The sequence below is a fragment of the Coregonus lavaretus genome (assembly GCF_964263955.1).
Source record: "Coregonus lavaretus genome assembly, chromosome: 14".
Classification (NCBI taxonomy): Eukaryota; Metazoa; Chordata; class Actinopteri; order Salmoniformes; family Salmonidae; genus Coregonus; species Coregonus lavaretus.
The window spans coordinates 42,374,828-42,394,149 of NC_140001.1; the positions used below are offsets into that span (position 1 = coordinate 42,374,828).

Sequence of the window (19,322 nt, forward strand, 5' to 3'; positions counted from 1 at the left end):
CGTGGACAGGGTGTAGTGGTGTATATTGATGACATTCTAATATACTCCGCTACACGAGCCGAGCATGTGTCCCTGGTGCGTCGAGTGCTTGGTAGACTGTTGGAGCATGACCTGTATGCGAAGGCGGAGAAATGTCTGTTCTTCCAGGAGTCCATCTCCTTCCTGGGACATCGGTTGTCCGCGTCAGGGGTGGAGATGGAGATTGACCGCGTTTCAGCCGTGCGTAATTGGCAGACCCCCACCACGGTGAAGGAAGTGCAGCGGTTCTTGGGTTTTGCAAATTACTACCGGAGGTTTATCCGGGGCTTTGGACAGGTAGCAGCTCCCATTACCTCCCTGCTAAAGGGGGGTCCGGTGCGTCTGCAGTGGTCGGCTGAGGCGGACAGGGCTTTTAGACATCTGAAGGACCTGTTTACCTCGGCTCCAGTGCTGGCACATCCGGATCCCTCTTTGGCGTTCCAAGTGGAAGTGGATGCGTTCGGTGCTGTACTGTCTCAGCGCTCGGGTACGCCACCAAAACTCCGCCCCTGTGCTTTCTATTCTAAGAAGCTCAGTCCGGCGGAGCGCAATTATGACGTGGGGGACAGGGAGCTGTTAGCTGTGGTTCAAGCCCTGAAGGTGTGGAGGCATTGGCTTGAGGGGGCTAAACACCCTTTTCTCATTCTGACTGACCATCGTAACCTGGAGTACATCCGGGCAGTGAGGAGGCTGAACCCTTGCCAGGCAAGGTGGGCTATGTTTTTTTTACCCGATTTTGTATTTCAGCTCACCTATAGACCAGGGTCACAGAACTCTAAGGCAGACGCCCTGTCCCGACTATATGACACAGAGGAGAGGTCCATTGAGCCCACTCCCATACTTCCGGAGTCTTGTCTGGTGGCACCGGTGGTGTGGGAGGTTGATGCGGGCGTTACGTACCGATCCTACTCCCCCACAGTGTCCAGAGAGTTGGAAGTATGTGCCGCTCGAGGTTCGTGATCGATTTATATATTGGGCTCACATGTCATCCTGGTATTGGTCGGACAGTGCACTGCCTTAGTGGGAAGTACTGGTGGCCCACTTTAGCTAAGGACGTGAGGGTTTATGTTTCCTCCTGCTCGGTGTGTGCCCAGTGTAAGGCGCCTAGACACCTGCCCAGAGGGAAGTTACAACCCCTACCCGTTCCACAACGGCCGTGGTCTCGCCTATCGGTGGATTTTGTCACGGACCTTCCCCCTTCCCAGGGGAACACGACGATCTTGGTCGTTGTGGATCGGTTTTCGAAGGCCTGCCATCTCATTCCTATGCCAGGTCTCCCTACAGCCCTACCAACTGCTGACGCCCTGTTTACACACGTCTTCCGGCACTACGGGGTACCTTAGGATATGGTGTCTGATCGGGGTCCCCAGTTCACCTCTAGAGTCTGGAGGGCGTTTAGCCGTCACGGATTCAGCCGAGGCTGCTCCTCCTCCTTGCTTGGGCAGGCTTCGGCGTTCGTCGTCCCCGGAGTACTAGCTACTACCGATCGATGTTTCGGTGTTTGTCTTGTTTGGTCTTTATTGTTTACACCTGTTTTCCATTATGTTACATGGTATTCCCTTTTAAGTACCCCTGTCTCTCATTGCTTGTTGTGTGTGATTGTTTTCCGTGAGGTCGGCAGTTGCTGTTTGTATGCACATATTGTTCCTCCCTGTTAGGAGGTTTTGTATGTTCCTTTACTGTGCTAGTAAAGTACGTCTGCCAGTAGCTCGGTGTCCTGCGCTTGACTTCGTTCACCGCATACACGTCACCTTGACATGGATTTAACAAGTGACATCAATAAAGGATCATAGCCTTCACCTGGATTCACCTGGTCAGTCTGTCATGGAAATGGCAGGTGTCCTTAATGTTTTGTGTACTCAGTGTATGTCAGGCTTGAATTCGCCATGCCAAAAGGTTTTTCCCCAGGTGCATGAACAATGAGGACATTTACTGCGATGTCGATGGGAACCTATGGCCAAATGCTCAAGAATACCTGCTAAACATTGTTTCTTTCATTTATTTTATTTGATTACAATACACCTATGTTGTAATTATATCTCAACAATTGTCACGACTTCGGCCGAGGCTGCCTCCCCTCCTTGTTCGGGCAGGTTTCGGCGTTCGTCGTCAACAGCTTACTAGCTACTGCCGCTCCTATTCTCATCACTCCACTTGTCTTGTCAATCACACACACCTGGTGCTCATCCCCTAATTAGTCTGTGTATAAGTGTTCCCTCTGCCTCCTTGTCTTTGTGAGTGATTGTTCTATGTGGGCGGAGAGTAGCTCGGTTGAAAAACGCTCTCATTTATTTTGCCAGGGTTGATTTTCCCCCTGTGTCATTACATTTATTGTATTTTCTGAGACTGTGTTTGGTCAGGGAGGATTGTTTCTCCTGTACCTGTTTCGATTGCAGTTGTAGGTGCATTGTATGTCTGGAATGAATAAATCTGCATCCGGTTATTTTACTCCTGCGCCTGACTCCGTCCATCATTCACCACAGAATCACTCACCCGCTGATATGGAGTCAGCAGGAGAAGACCGCATTCCTGGAGTCGTGGCAAGGGTCCAGGAGCATTCCACGATGTTGGCCAGCTTGGGGGAAGCGATGGATCGGGTTCTTCAGGTCGTCCAATGCCTGGAGAGGAGAGGACCCGATCTGTCGAGACCAGCTGGCCAACAGGATCCAGCCACCTATACCCGGAGGGATCCAGATATCCCGGCCACCGGCGTTTGATGGGACGGCAGCACGCTGTAAAGGATTCCTTCTCCAACTGGAACTGTATTTCTCCAGCATCAGGCCGGCGCCATTGGAGCGGGCGAAGGTATCCGTCCTCGTTTCCTGCCTCTGCGGGAAAGCCCTGGAGTGGGCCAGCGCGGTGTAGAACGAAGGAGGAGCCGCGTTGGAGGACTACAGGGAGTTCGCTCGCCTCTTTCGGGCGGTTTTCGATCAGGCGGGCGAGCGGCTGGTCCAGCTGGGGGACGAGGACCGCACAGGACTACGCGCTGGACCTCCGGACGTTGGCAGCGGTGACCGGGTGGAACGAGCGGGCCCTGATCGACCATTTCCGGTGCCACCTACGGGAGGACGTCCGACGGGAGCTAGCCTGCCGGGATGCCATGTTATCGTTCTCCCAACTGGTGGACATGGCCATCCGGCTGGACAGTCTGCTGGCAGCCAGAGGACGTCCTGGTAGGGGTCTGCCCGTTCCCACCCCGGACGACTCGAATCCCGAGCAGATGGAGCTGGGTGGAGCCGCCGGTCGAGAGAGTGGAGGAGGACAGCGACAGTGCCACTGGTCGCACGAAGGGACAATACACCTCACGTCGCAGTCAAAGTTATTTTGGGTCTGGAGGCGGTAGGCAGGGCACTCACGCATCACCCCAGGTATCGAACACCCACACTTGTTCAGAACCCTTTGCGGCGCACTGTACCCTATCTCCTTTCCTGATCACATGGTAGTTCCCCAGTGTAAGGCGCTAGTCGATTCAGGCGCAGCTGGGAACTTTATGGACAGGGCATTTGCACACCGTCAAGGCATTTCATTTGTTCCCCTATCCATTCCACTCCCCATCAGAGCCCTTGATAGTCGACCATTAGGGTCTGGGTTAGTTAAGGAGGTTACTGTACCAGTCACCATGATCACCCAGGAGACTCATTTTGAGCAGATCACCTTTTCGATTATTGAATCTCCTGCTTACCCCGTGGTTAGCCCTTCACAACCCCAATTTCTCATGGCCGCAGAGGGTTCTTACGGGGTGGTCGCGAGAGTGTCCGGGTAGGTGTCTAGGTGTCTCCGTTGGTGCAACCACGGTGGAAAGTCCAGACAGTAACCCCACCGTGCGCATTCCCCCCAAATACCATGATCTGGCGCTCGCGTTTTCCAAGACGCAGTCGACTAAATTACCACCTCATCAGAATGGGGATTGCGCGATAAACCTTTGGGTAGACTCTGTACCTCCCAGGAGTCATGTGTATCCCCTGTCGCAGGATGAAACGGAGGCTATGGAGACATACGTCACCGAGTCCCTGGGCCAGGGGTATATACGTCCCTCCACTTCACCTGCTTCCTCATATTTGTTCTTTGTGAAGAAGAAAGATGGTGGTTTATGCCCGTTCATTGATTATCGACCACTGAACAAGGTGACGATACAATTTAGTTATCCTCTTCCCCTCATTCCTTCAGTGATTGAGTCAATGCATGGGGCCCGCTTCTTCACCAAATTAGATCTCAGGAGTGCCTACAACCTGGTGCGTATTCGGGAAGGGGATGAGTGGAAAACAGCATTCAGCACAACCTCGGGGCATTATGAATACCTGGTGATGCCCTACGGTTTGATGAATGCTCCATCCGTCTTCCAGTCCTTTGTGAAACGAGGTGTTTCGGGACATGCTTGGTCGCGGTGTGGTGGTCTACATCGATGACATCCTGGTGTATTCCGCTACGCGCGCCGAGCATGTGTCCCTGGTTCGCAAGGTACTGGTCCGACTGCTGGAGAATGACCTTTATGCTGCTGGGTCTGTTCACCTCAGCCCCGGTACTGGCCCACCCCTATCCATCACTACCGTTCGTAGTGGAGGTGGATGCTTCCGAGGTAGGGATAGGCGCTGTCCTGTCTCAACGCTCGGGCACGCCACCCAAACTCCGCCCCTGTGCCTTCTTTTCTAAGAAGCTCAGCTCGGCGGAGCAGAACTACGGCGTTGGTGATCGGGAGCTGCTGGCTGTTGTCCGAGCTTTGACCTTGTGGAGGCATTGGCTCGAAGGGGCGAAACACCCTTTCCTCGTCTGGACAGACCACCATAACCTGGAGTACATCTGGGTAGTGAGGAGGCTGAATCCTCGCCAGGACAGGTGGGCCCTCTTCTTCACCCGGTTTGATTTCACACTATCATACATTCCGGGTACGAAGAACGTGAAGGCAGACGCACTGTCCCGGCTGTATGACACAGAGGAGAGGCCCAGAGACAACACCCCCATACTCCCGGCCTCTTGCATCGTGGCGCCAGTAGTGTGGGCGATGAACGTGGATATAGAGCGGGCATTACGCACAGATCCATCTCCACCTCAGTGTCCAGCTGGGCTGCGGTACGTGCCTGCTCTTATCCGTGATCGTTTGATCTACTGGGCACACACGTCACCCTCCCTGGTCACCCAGGTATCGGTCGTACTGTGCGCTGCCTGACCGATAAATACTGGTGGCCTACCTTGGCTAAGGACATGAGGGTGTACGTCTCCTCCTGCTCGTGTGTGCACCCAGAGTAAGGCACCTCCCAGCGGGTAAGTTGCAACCCTTACCAGTTCCACAACGACCATGGTCTCATCTAAGTATTGATTTTCTACATTTACTTTTTACATTTTAGTCATTTAGCAGACGCTCTTATCCAGAGCGACTTACAGGAGCAATTAGGGTTAAGTGCCTTGCTCAAGGGTACATCGACAGATGTTTCACCTAGTCGGCTCGGGGATTAGAACCAGCGACCTTTCGGTTACTAGCACAACGCTCTTAACCACTAAGCTACCTGAATATGAGACTTGCTGTGTTACAAGTGATACCAGTTTGGAGTTTTGTACTAAGAGTTTAGAAAATTCACCACATACTTGTGAAAATAGTAATATTTGAAAAAACTGTAATATTACCTTCCTGTCTATTCTGAGCAGACTGAGAACTGGCGAAGGTTAATGGATTTCCCGATTGATTCCAGCAAATGTTCACAAACGTGTAAAATGCTCACAAGGTATTTAAATTAGGCTGCATATTCCATTGTGCTGCGCCGTGTGACCGTCGGAGAGGAGAAGGGTGACATTGATGAACCATCTGCTCGCCGAGGATCACCGTAGGCAGCCGTACTGATGGACAGAGCCCTGTGCCTTCTGACACTCCGTGCTCTTGAAAATGCCAGCTCAGCAAATATTTGGTGTAATAATTATGTACCAACTCTTGTGAACCAGAACCAGCAGAGTACAGTGAGCCCTCTCCTCTCTCTGGATTACATAAAGAAAGGGAGAAAGAACATTTTCGGAAGTCTGAGTGAGAAAAATTGCTTGTGAAGGCTGGAGTATATTTTTGCACTGGTTCATGACAACACTGAACCTTTCAGGGTTGATTGTATGTGTGTGTGCGTGCACATGCATGTGTGGGTGTGCATGTACTGTAGGTGCGTTTTGTCAGAGAAAAAATGTTAGTATGCAGACTGAAAAGCAAGCAACTGTTTTAGCCTTTATAATTTATGTCTGAGGTCCTTCAGTGGTGAGCAGTGAACAGCATAAACCTTCTCATATAAGCCTACGCTGAGAAAAATGTCTTATTACTCATGATCAAAGGGTGCTGTTCTGTGAAGGAGATGTGGAGAGAAACAAAATATGCATGAAGAATTGTAGGCAGGTCACTTTTATTGAATATTGGAGAATTTTCTGTCTGGACTGCGGATATTTATTCTTTGTTGTTGTGACTGCTTGTTCCTGTGTCTTTTAAGCAAGCTGGAGTAAATGAAAATAGGCTAAATATCACCATATTAGGCAATATAAACAATAAATAACTGCTAAAATGAGTTATAATGAAAATGCTATGACAAATGTGACTGAATTCAGGAAGGTGAGCTCATGTCAACATTTCAAGATTTGATTTTTTTTACAGGTATATCACGCTGCAGTTGGAGGAAACATGGGAAAGTTATGCTTCTTTGAAATTTGGTAAACATGTTATGCCACTTTGCGGACAAGTAGGAGGAAAATTACCTTGAATGATTTTCACACTTTCTAGAGAGCTCTTCTTTATTTACGTCCATTCAGCATCGTTCACGCCCTCTTAATCCTTAACCCATCTCTTAAAAAATGCACATGTACTGAACAAAAATATAAACGCAGCATGTAAAGTGTTTCATGAGCTGAAATGAAAGATCCCAGAAATGTTCCATCCGCACAAAAAGCGTATTTCTCTCAAATGTTGTGCACAAATTTGTTTACATCCCTGTTAGTGAGCATTTCTCCTTTGCCAAGATAATCCATCCACCTGACAAGTGTGACATATCAAGAAGCTGATTAAACAGCATGATCATTACACAAGTGCACCTTGTGCTGGGGACAAAAAATGCCACTCTAAAATGTGCAGTTTTGTCACACAACACAATGCCACAGATGTCTAAAGTTTGCAATTGGCATGCTGACTGCAGGAATGTCCACCAGAGCTTTTGCCAGAGTACTGAATGTTCATTTCTCTACCATAAGCCACTTCCAACATCGTTATAGAGAATTTGGCCGTACGTCCAACTGGCTACACAACCACCTACCACGTGTAACCACGCCAGCCCAGAACCTCCACATCCAGCTTCTTCACCTGCAGGATCGTCTGGAACCAGCCACCCAGACAGCTGATGAAACTGAGGAGTATTTATGTCTGTAATAAAGCCGTTTTGTGGGGAAAAATTTATTCTGATTGGCTGGGCCTGGCTCCCCAGTGGGTTGGCCTGGCGCCAAAGTGGGTGGGCCTATGCCTTCCCAGGCCCACCCATGGCTACGCCCCTGCCCAGTCATGTGAAATCCATTGATTAGGACCTAACAAATGTATTTCAATTGACTGATTTCCTTATATGAACTGTAAATCATTGAAATTGTTGCATGAGTCAGCATGGCATTGTCCTCCAGAAAGTAGTCCCTCTATTATCCCCCTCCATTATCTCAGCCAGTCATGGATCTCCCTACATACACTGCGTATACAAAACGCCAGGCCCACCCACTATATGGCTAAATAATGTATTGAGTCCTCATGCTGGGCCTCATTGCCTTCAAGTCACTAGTATCACAGTCTCAAATTTGCTCAAATTTGTTCTACTACATTTGTAACAAGTTAGATTTTCTATAACTCTCTCTCGCTTCCGGGTGAGGTAGATCAGGATTGGAGACAAGATCTTCACTTAATTTGCCGCAGATTACATGCCCTCGTGCTGTTTAGCTAGAGGCTGTTTTCCTTGTCAAAATACTTCATGGATGACATTCAAATTCCACATCATTGTACATACAGTTTATGTGCATTTTGGATGTGTACTGAATATTGTACATAACAATGTCTCTTTATTATAACCACTGTCAAGATTAAAATAGCCATGTGAGTGTCGTTTCATTGAATATTCAGCCAATTTATCATATGCGCTGAAATCATCAGAATTCATAGATTGCAATAGCGCATTCGGAAAGTATTCAGACCTCGACGTTTTCCACATTTTGTTACGTTACAGCCTTATTCTAAAATTGATTAAATTGTTTTTTTCCCCGTCATCAATCTACACACAATACCCCATAATGACAAAGCAAAAACCGTTTTTGAAAATTATTTTTTAAAACTGAAATATCACATTAAAATAATTATTCAGAGACTTTACCTTCTTTTGCAACGATGACAACCATGCCCATTCTTGGGTATGACGCTACAAGCTTGGCACACCTGTATTTAGGGAGTTTTTCCCCATTCTTCTCTGCAGATCCTCTCAAGCTCCGTCAGGTTGGATGGGGTGCATCACTGCACAGATATTTTAAAGTCTCTCCAGAAATGTTCGATCGGGATCAAGTCCGGGCTCTGGCTGGGCCACTCAAAGACATTCGGAGACTTCTCCCGAAGCCACTCCTGCATTGTCTTGGCTGTGTGCTTAGGTTCGTTGTCCTGTTGGAAGGTGAACCTTCACCCCAGTCTGAGGTCCTGAGCGCTCTGGAGCAGGTTTTCATCAAGGATCTCACTGTCCTCCGTTCATCTTTCCCTCAATTCTGACTAGTCTCCCAGTCCCTGCCGCTGAAAAACATCCTCACAGCATGATGCTGCCACCACCATGCTTCACCATAGGGATGGTGCCAGGTTTCCTCTAGAAGTGACACTTGGCATTCAGGCCAAAGACTTCAATCTTGGTTTCCTCAGACCAGAGAATCTTCTTTCTCATGGTCTGAGAGTCCTTCATGTGCCTTTTGGCAAACTCCAAGCAGGCCGTCATGTGCCTTTTACTGAGGAGTGGCTTCCGTCTGGCCACTCTACCATAAAGGCCTGATTGGTGGAGTGCTGCAGAGATGGTTGTCCTTCTGGAATGTTCTCCCATCTCCACAGAGCAACTCTGGAGCTCTGTCAGAGTGACCATCGGGTTCTTGTTCACCTCCCTGACCAAGGCCCTTCTCCCCAGATTGCTCAGTTTGGCCGGGCGGCCAGCTCTAGGAAGAGCCTTGGTGGTTCCAAATTTCTTCCATTTAGGAATGATGGAGGCCACTATGTTCTTGGGGACCTCAATGCTTCAGAATTTTTTGGTACCCTTCCCCAGATCTGTGCCTTGACACAATCCTGTCTCTGAGCTCTACCGACAATTTCTTTGACCTCCTAGTTTGGTTTTTGCTCTGACATGCACTGTCAACTGTGGGACCTTATTTAGACAGGTGTGTGCCTTTCCAAATCATGTCCAATAAATTGAATTTACCACAGGTGGACTCCAATCAAGTTGTAGAAACATCTAAAGGATGATCAATGGAAACAGGATGCACCTGAGCTCAATTTCGTGTCTCATAGCAAATGGTCTGAACACTTATGTAAATAAGGTATTTAAGTTTTTTATACATTTGCAAAGATTTATAAAAACCTGTTTTTGCTTTGTCATGATGGGGTATTGTGTATAGATTGATGAGGGAAAAAAATAATTTCATCCAATTTAGAATAAGGCTGTAACGTAACAGAATGTGGAAAAAGGGAAGGGCTCTGAATACTTTCCGAATGCACTGTACATAAACCTTATTTGATCTTCCTGTCAGTTGCCCCAAGGCATGTCATACAAGTGGCATAATGTGTCTGCAGTTAATGCTAAAGAAAGATCTTGACGCATGCAGGGCATATGAACAAAGAAACAGTGGTATAGCTATTCCAAATTGGCTTTCAAATCAAATCAAATCACATTTTATTTGTCACATGCACCAAATACAACAGGTGTAGACCTTACAGTGAAATGCTTACTTACAAGCCCTTAACCAACAATGCAGTTTTAAGAAAGAATACCCCAAAAAATCACAACAAATAATTAAAGAGCAGCAGTAAAATACCAATAGCGAGGCTATATACAGGGGGTACTGGTACCGAGTCAATGTGCGGGGGCACCGGTTATTCGAGGTAATTGAGGTAATATGTACATGTAGGTAGAGTTATTAAAGTGACTATGCATAGATAATAAACAGAGAGTAGCAGCAGCGTAAAAGAGGGGGGTGGGGGTGGGGGGGGGGGGGCAATGCAACTAGTCTGGGTAGCCATTTGATTAGATGTTCAGGAGTCTTATGGCTTGGGGGTAGAAGCTCTTTAGAAGCCTCTTGGACCTAGACTTGGCGCTCCGGTACCGCTTGCCGTGCGGTAGCAGAGAGAACAGTCTATGACTAGGGTGGCTGGAGTCTTTGACAATTTGTAGGGCCTTCCTCTGACACCGCCTGGTATAGAGGTCCTGGATGGCAGGAAGCTTGGCCCCAGTGATGGACTGGGCTGTACGCACTACCCTCTGTAGCGCCTTGCCTTGCGGTCGGAGGCCGAGCAGTTGCCATACCAGGCAGTGATGCAACCAGTCAGGATGCTCTCAATGGTGCAGCAGTAGAACCTTTTGAAGATCTGAGGACCCATGCCAAATCTTTTCAGTCTCCTTAGGGGGAATAGGTTTTGTCGTGCCCTCTTCACGACTGTCTTGGTGTCCTTGGACCATGTTAGTTTGTTGGTGATGTGGACACCAAGGAACTTGAAGCTCTCAACCTGCTCCACTACAGCCCCTTCGATGAGAATGGGGGCGTGCTCGGTCCGCTTATTTTTGCTGTAGTCCACAATCATCTCCTTTGCCTTGATCACGTTGAGGGAGAGGTTGTTGTCCTGGCTGTTTCGTCGTTGTCGGTCATCAGGCCTACCACTGTTGTGTCATCTGCATATTTAATGATGGTGTTGGAGTCGTGCCTGGCCATGCAGTCATGAGTGAACAGGGAGAACAGGAGGGGACTGAGCACGCACCCCTGAGGGGCCCCCGTGTTGAGGATCAGCGTGGCGGATGTGTTGTTACCTACCCTTACCACCTGGGGGCGGCCCATCAGGAAGTCCAGGATCCAGTTGCAGAGGGAGGTGTTTAGTCCCAGGGTCCTTAGCTTAGTGATGAGCTTTGAGGGCACTATGGATAGCATTCTCACATAGGTGTTCCTTTTGTCCATGTCTGAAAGGGCAGTGTGGAGCGCAATAGAGATTGCATCCTGTGGATCTGTTGTGGCGGTATGCAAATTGAAGTGGGTCTAGGGTTTCTAGGATAATGGTGTTGATGTGAGCCTTGACCAGCCTTTCAAAGCACTTCATGGCTACAGATGTGAGTGCTACGGGTCAGTAGTCATTTAGGCAGGTTACCTTAGTGTTCTTGGACACAGGAACTATGGTGGACTGCTTGAAACATGTTGGTATTACAGACTCAGACAGGGAGCGGTTGAAAATGTCAGTGAAGACACTTGCCAGTTGGTCAGCACATGCTCGGAGTACACGCCCTGGTAATCCGTCTGGCCCTGCAGCCTTGTGAATGTTGATCTGTTTAAAGGTCTTACTCACATCGGCTACTATTAGACCTATTAGTCTGTGTAGATCTTTTTCAAATAGCTTGTAGAGGTCACACCAAAAGCATATATTGATGAACGTGCTTAGGGTAGGCCTACTCTTTACAGATATATCAGCTTTGATGACATTAGACCAGATAAACTTAGACCCCCACAAATGTAAAAAGCTAAAAATGAAATAGCTTTTAGAGGTCATCATAAAAGCATGTAGGGCAGGCCTATTTACAAAAGGTGTATGGGCACTCTCTTTAGACATATCAGCATTGGTGACATTAGACCAGGTGCCTTTAGCCCCCCACAGAGTAGAGAAATTAAAAAGAGAAAATAATATGAAAGACATTAGCCCCCCCACACACACACACACAGACAAACAAACACAGTGGAGCCAGCATGTCACTCACTCGGGTGGCGGACGCCAGTATCCCGTAGAGGACTGAGAGGAGTAATAACTAAATGTGGAGTACTACTGTACTGGGGCTTGAGATCAGGCCAGGTTTGACAAAGCACTTGGTCATCAGCCACAAACAATGAGCCTGCCTTGACACAGTAGGCCTGGGCCAGAAACGGACTGGCAATAGAGCTGGTCCATCTTTACGCAGTGTGCCTGTCTAAATTGGGGCTCTTGCACAGAACAATCATTATTTGGCTAATAATGGGGGCCTCAAGGAAGAAAATGGGCCAGAGCGTGGGCCTGCCATCTGTTTAGAAGAAACTGAGGGAGAGATTACAGTCTACATACAGTGGGGGGAAAAAAAGTATTTGATCCCCTGCTGATTTTGTACGTTTGCCCACTGACAAAGAAATGATCAGTCTATCATTTTAATGGTATGTTTATTTGAACAGTGAGAGACAGAATAACAAAAACAAAATCCAGAAAAAACGCATGTCAAAAATGTTATAAATTGATTTGCATTTTAATGAGGGAAATAAGTATTTGACCCCCTCTCAATCAGAAAGATTTCTGGCTCCCAGGTGTCTTTTATACAGGTAACGAGCTGAGATTAGGAGCACACTCTTAAAGGGAGTGCTCCTAATCTCAGTTTGTTACCTGTATAAAAGACACCTGTCCACAGAAGCAATCAATCAATCAGATTCCAAACTCTCCACCATGGCCAAGACCAAAGAGCTCTCCAAGGATGTCAGTGTTACGTTCCCCAGTTTCTGTGTTGTAGGTTGTGTATTTTCATGTATGTATTTCAGGAAATGGGTTCCTGAAATTCCCCAACAAGCAGCTGATTGGTCAATGAACATTGATGATTGGAGAGCTGACCCTGCGCCCTCGTCAGGACGCAGCTGTCTCCAATTACCAACTCCTTCTGAAGCTATATAAGCCCCAGTTCTGTTGCTCAGAAGAGGAGAGGGGAACCAGAATTGCTGAGAGTTATAGCATGTTGGTTGTTGCTAAGACATTTGGTATGTACTGTGTAGTTGTTGCTGTGAGAGCTGATTGAAATGTTTTGTGTTAGTTTGTTGCTCAGAGAGTATCTTTAATGTCCTGAGTTAGTTTTTTTTCTCAGGTTTTGTTGTGAGCCAGTTTGTATTATTCTGTTTCATTTGTTCCCAAGGGGGGAAGGGGAAGGCACCTAGGGAGTGCTTAGGCAAGAGGCCCGCGGGCATACATTACCCGTAGAAGTTGACTGTCTATGCACACTAGGAAAGACCTGGGCGGACCATCCCTTGTATTTTGGTTAGTGCACCAGGTGGTGCTAGTTAAGTAAGTAGTGGGTAGGCAGGTAAGGTAGGAGAGGGGGCTTTGATATTTACTTTCTTTGCTTTGGTTCCGTCCAGCCCCTTTTCCCCAAACTTACCGTGCGAAGGAATAAATTCCCTGTTAACGGTATTCTCTGCCTTTTGTCATCCTTACTCACACCTACAGTCCCATTCCTCTTTCACACCACGGAGAGTTGAGTTGTAGCAGGGTGTTGCGTTCCCTCTTCCGAGAGGCGTGCGTAACAGTCAGGGACATGATTATAGACCTACACAAGGCTGGAATGGGCTACAAGACCATCGCCAAGCAGCTTGGTGAGAAGGTGACAACAGTTGGTGCGATTATTCGCAAATGGAAGAAACACAAAAGAACTGTCAATCTCCCTCGGCCTGGGGCTCCATGCAGAATCTCACCTCGTGGAGTTGCAATGATCATGAGAATGGTGAGGAATCAGCCCAGAACTACACTGGAGGATCTTGTCAGTGATTTCAAGGCAGCTGGGACCATAGTCACCAAGAAAACAATTGGTAACACACTACGCCGTGAAGGACTGAAATCCTGCAGCGCCCGCAAGGTCCCCCTGCTCAAGAAAGCAAATATACAGGGCCGTCTGAAGTTTGCCAATGAACATCTGAATGATTCAGAGGAGAACTGGGTGAAAGTGTTGTGGTCAGATGAGACCAAAATCGAGCTCTTTGGCATCAACTCAACTCGCCGTGTTTGGAGGAGGAGGAATGCTGCCTATGACCCCAAGAACACCATCCCCAATGTCAAACATGGATGTGGAAACATTATGCTCTGGGGGTGTTTTTCTGCTAAGGGGACAGGACAACTTCACCGCATCAAAGGGACGATGGACGGGGCCATGTACCATCAAATCTTGGGTGAGAACCTCCTTCCCTCAGCCAGGGCATTGAAAATGGGTTGTGGATGGGTATTCCAGCATGACAATGACCCAAAACACACGGCCAAGGCAACAAAGGAGTGGCTCAAGAAGAAGCACATTAAGGTCCTGGAGTGGCCTAGCCAGTCTCCAGACCTTAATCCCATAGAAAATCTGTGGAGGGAGCTGAAGGTTCGAGTTGCCAAACGTCAGCCTCGATACCTTAATGACTTGGAGAAGATCTGCAAAGAGGAGTGGAACAAAATCCCTCCTGAGATGTGTGCAAACCTGGTGGCCAACTACAAGAAACGTCTGACCTCTGTGATTGCCAACAAGGGTTTTGCCACCAAGTACTAAGTCATGTTTTGCAGAGGGGTCAAATACTTATTTCCCTCATTAAAATGCAAATCAATGTATAACTTTTTTGTTGTTATTCTGTCTCTCACTGTTCAAATAAACCTACCATTAAAATTATAGACTGATTTATGTTTTTGTCAGTGGGAAAACGTACAACATCAGCAGGGGATCAAATACTATTTACCCTCACTGTACTGTACACATAGGTGAAGTGTAATGTGAGGTTTCACATGCTGTTGTTCACTATAGATCTGAAGGCAGTTTTGCTGACAAGATCCGAGGGATCTTTTTGTGGTATTATGGGTCATATATTTTTCACATACCTCATTCAAATAGTATAACAGAATGCTTTTGTACATGTTCATGAATGTTGAAAGTTGATGATGTAATATTTGAGTTGGCAGTGTAAGAGGAAACATGCCTCTGCTATTATTTAGGTTATGAATTATGTCATGGTGTTCATTAGATCATACACAATGTATAATACGGTCTCATATTACTATGTGCGAACGAATTCAGACACGGCCATAGGCCTACTATATGTTTGGACATGTCCATTATTACATTACATTCGTAAGCATTAGTCTGCGGAAGCAATATATGATTGAGTAGTCATGAGTGATTCTGGTTAATGCTGTTGAATTCTGTGTGATTATTAGTTATACTTGAGTGCCTAAAAATACCACATCAATAACCAACCAGCTATACGAAAGGATAACTTTTATTCATAATATATTCATACTTGTACACAAGTAAAATAAAATCCATATCTATGATTCCATTGCAATCTCTGTGAAACATTTAGACAGCATTATTTTTGCTACCCGTACCTATACTGTGATTAAAACATAACTCAAACTGGGGAGAGAATAAACATTTGTCTTTACTTATAAACATAAAAAACATAACAGTACCCAACAAATGCAACACTTTTTGAATAAATAATGGGGGGGGGGGGGTGAAAATCTATTTTTCAACAAACAGACCCCAAACTTTCTTTGTGTGCGTTCAGACCCTCGGAATTAATGTGTATTTTATTTTACATTTTTTGTGGTCTGTCTCAGCAGTCACTGTCTCTGCAGTAAAAGCTTTTGAGACGGAAAAAGGAATAAGGAAAGTCTCCAAAGTGGTGTAGCTTAGACACGGTACACTACATATAGAACAAACAATTTTGGGCACTGATTTGTAATATACATTAGATCTGACATGTTCTGTAAAGGCATCCATTTTTGTTAACATGTTTATTATCATTAGTCCTTGTTACCCTGGCGACGGGTCCAAACCTGACTTCCTGGGTTATCAGTCTCTGGGCTGTTAGTGGAGGTCAGAGATCACTGCAGATAAATTCTGTATCATTGTCATGAGCATTAATAATAATCTGTGAGTCCCAACAATGTTTATTTAGCATGTGATCCCATCCCAGGCTCTAAGGTCCTAAGACATGACCAACGAGAACCAGAACCAGATTATGGACATGAAGAGAAAACTCAGCGCCGCCTGCATTGTAGATCCATGGCCTTTGAGACATTGTGCATCAGATTTGGGCTTTTTAGTGCACTTCTTTTTCTTCCTGGTTGGGGCTGTAGAAGGTTCCAGATCTTCCAGTTGGACTAAGGACTGGTCAAGGTTGTTGGACAAAGTCCCCAGAGGCCCGTCGTTGAGACTCTGCTTATTCCGGATGGTCTCGTTTTTTGTTCGCTCCTGCTCTCTGAATTTGGTCTTGGATATGTTCTCCTTCTCCTTGAGGGGGTTGTTGGTAATCTGGCGGCTGTTGTAGGATGAGGGGTCAGGGATGGTTTTCCCGGAGATAATAGAGGACTTATCATTATCTGGAAGACAACACCTGGGAATTCCATCTCCAAGAGGATTTTCCGTGGAGGCGAATTTTCCAGACTGCGGCTTGGAGCTGAAGAGCTGGGTTTGGATCTGAGGAGTTTCCACACACCCTTCCAGATCATCACTCTTCAGCCGTTTCAGGTCCTTCCCAAACAACTCCAGTGGGACGTTACACTCAAGCTCTGAGCTGGAGCCCTTGAAGCGTTTGAACCAGTCCCACAGGGTCCTGGCCCGACAGTCACAGACCCACTGGTTCCCGTTGAGACGCAGGTACTGGAGGGACCCCAGCGGGTCCATGGTCTCCCCGGTCAGCACGGTCAGGTTGTTGTAGAACAGGAACAGCGTGGTCAGCTTTCCCAGGTCACTGAATGCCATTGGTTGGACGTAGATCACCCGGTTCTGGTGCAGCAACAGGCGGTCGAGGTTAATGAGGCCACGCAGCATGTGGTCTGACACGGTCTTGATCTTGTTGTTGTGCAGGAAGAGATAGGTGAGGTTGGCCAGGTCCAGGAAAGTGTCATCGTGCAGGGCCAGTAGGTTATTGTCCTGCAGGTAAAGGTACTGCAGGGAGAACAGTCCCCGGAACGCTCCGACAGGTAACTCCGACAGGCCGCACCTGTGCAGGTGGAGGGTGTGGAGCTTGGACAGGCCCCTGAAGGCCGTGGGGCTGATGATTCTCAGGTTACTGTTGTCCCCAATATCCAGCTCCTCCAGCCGCTCAAGACCATAGAAGGCCCCGGCCTCAATGTGGCTGATGTTGTTGGAGTACATCCAAAGGACGGTGAGGTTGTGCACAGAGCTGAAGCTGGTGGAGCGGACCACGGTCAGCTTGTTGCTCTGGAGGAATATCCGCTGGCTCCGCTCAGGGATCTCGTTGGGGATGGAGAACAGTCCTTGCTGCTGGCAAGCCACGGTGGGCCGTGGCTCACTGTAACACACACATTTGACCGGGCAGCCCTCCGCTCCTCGAGGCACCAGGTTTAACCACACCACAAGGAACAGGAGTCGGCCCCCTGGAGAGAGAGAGGAGAGAGAAGAAGAGATGAGTGGGTCAGTTCTACAAGTACATAAAAATACTTCATCTTAATTTCAATGTAAATGTGATTTATAAATGGTTTGTAAATGTGTTTTGTAAATGTGAACACCTCTGCCTATCTCTTGATTGGATCTTCATTTTGCTTTCCTCTAAAGCAAAACAACAACTTTACAATATTGTTCCCTAATCTCCCTGGTCATTTTCTGCAATTAGACACGGGCCTAAGATTCAACTTCAATACATATACCTTCTCTCCAATCACCATTACAGCACTTTCCTTTACATTTACAGTAAGTCATCCCCAAATATTCTGCAGCATAAAAGGGCAGTGGAATACCCTCTAGGCCAGGGCTCTCCGACCCTGTTCCTGGAGAGCTACCGTCCTGTAGGTTTTCACTCCAACCCTAATCTAGCACACCTGATTCTAATAATTAGCTGGTTGATAAGCTGAACCAGTTTAGCTACAACTGGGGTTGGAGTGAAAACCTACAGGATGGTAGCTCTCCAGGAACAGGGTTGGAGACCCCTGCTCTAGGCTCTCTTCTAGTCCTCTCCTAACTAGTGATGCAGTGTGTCTTTTAAAGAGAAAACCGTCAATAGTTATTTGCCCCTGGGGACCCATTTCCTCCTTGCTGCCAACGCAAGCATGAAGACCCGGACGATTGAGGAGAGGAGTCCCGAGAAGCTGATTAATTAAATATGGGTGTGTAGCTTTTAAGCAGAATTAACCAGCACTAACAGGGCGGACGGAACTAATGTTTGACATTTAGCCTGTCGCATAAAGATAAGTGTAGTGGGAGCCTGGACCCTTTCGTGTCTGGCTGAGATGCTGAGATCTTGGTGCTGGTTTTCAGGGTGGAGAGCAGACCTGGGTTCAAATTGTTTTTGAGATCACTTAAAATAAGTTATCATAGTTGTGTTTCTAATTGTTTCCAGAAGTAATCAATTTCCCCTTCCGTTATAAGAATGCAATGTGTTATCGCTAACCTAACACTGGAACATGCAGATATAGTACAGATACAAGTACAGCGATTTCACTAATTCATCAAATGCTGATCAAGATTTCAAAGTGTGACAGCAGGAGAGGCCAAATCCAATATGTCATGTCAGATGTCAGTGGCAGATATTGTCCAAATCTCCGTGAATCCAGCCCTAGCTCCTGTCCTAACTGAGGATTTCCATCCCCAGCTGCCACAGCCATCACTGGAATCGCAGACTCTCTGCCATGACAGGTAGTGAAGTACTGGAAAATGCATGAGCTTTACCCTCCTTCACTCACTCCCTCCCTCTCTTCACCACTCCTGTTTTTCCTCCCCTGCCTCCCTCCCTATCTCGCTCCATCTCTTTCCTCCTCCTCCCCTCCCCTCCCTCCCTCTCCATCTCTCTCTTCATCCTCATCCCTCCATCCCTTCCTGTTCATCATGCAGCAGTGGTAGCAGCTCATCCCTGGCTGTTGTTAAACGGGGGTTGTGGTGTGGCCTGACAGCAGCTCCCTGCTGCACTTTCCCTCCAATCTCCCTCTTCAGCCTTCAGTCAGACACAGTATGCCACCGGAAAGCTGTTAAGAGTTTCCTTCCACTACTCTTTATTTCTGCATCACAGCACTTTTCCCTCCCAGCTCCCAGCCACCTGCTTCTCTAACAATAGCAATAAAAAAATGTTGTCACTGCAGTACGCTTTGTATCTCCTCGCCGTATCTCTGCTCGCTGTCTTACTTCCACCCATGCGTTGTATGTCGGAGACCTGGTTTTCTCAGTTCCTGGTATAATGTTCTCTTCATTAGCAATGTTGTCTTCATTAGCATCTTTTGAATGACAGTATAGTCTAAACCAGTCAGGTGTCAGTTTTTTTTTTAAACTAATTATTTCTTGCCTGCTGACTGGTTTCCTTATATACAGATGTAGGATATTAATTATAGCCAGTTT

The 19,322-nt window shown here is 47.3% G+C and overlaps 1 protein-coding gene across 1 annotated transcript; it reads right to left on the reverse strand.

The window, feature by feature from the left end:
* Nucleotides 1-15,959: 15,959 nt before the first annotated feature.
* On the reverse strand, nucleotides 15,960-19,122 carry LOC311141142 (reticulon-4 receptor-like; the record flags this gene model as incomplete). Its single annotated transcript, XM_084176396.1, has 2 exons — nucleotides 15,960-17,374; nucleotides 19,113-19,122. The coding sequence occupies 2 exons, from the start codon at nucleotides 19,120-19,122 to the stop codon at nucleotides 15,960-15,962; spliced, it is 1,425 nt and encodes a 474-aa protein (XP_084032522.1).
* Between the last annotated feature and the right edge of the window lie 200 nt (nucleotides 19,123-19,322).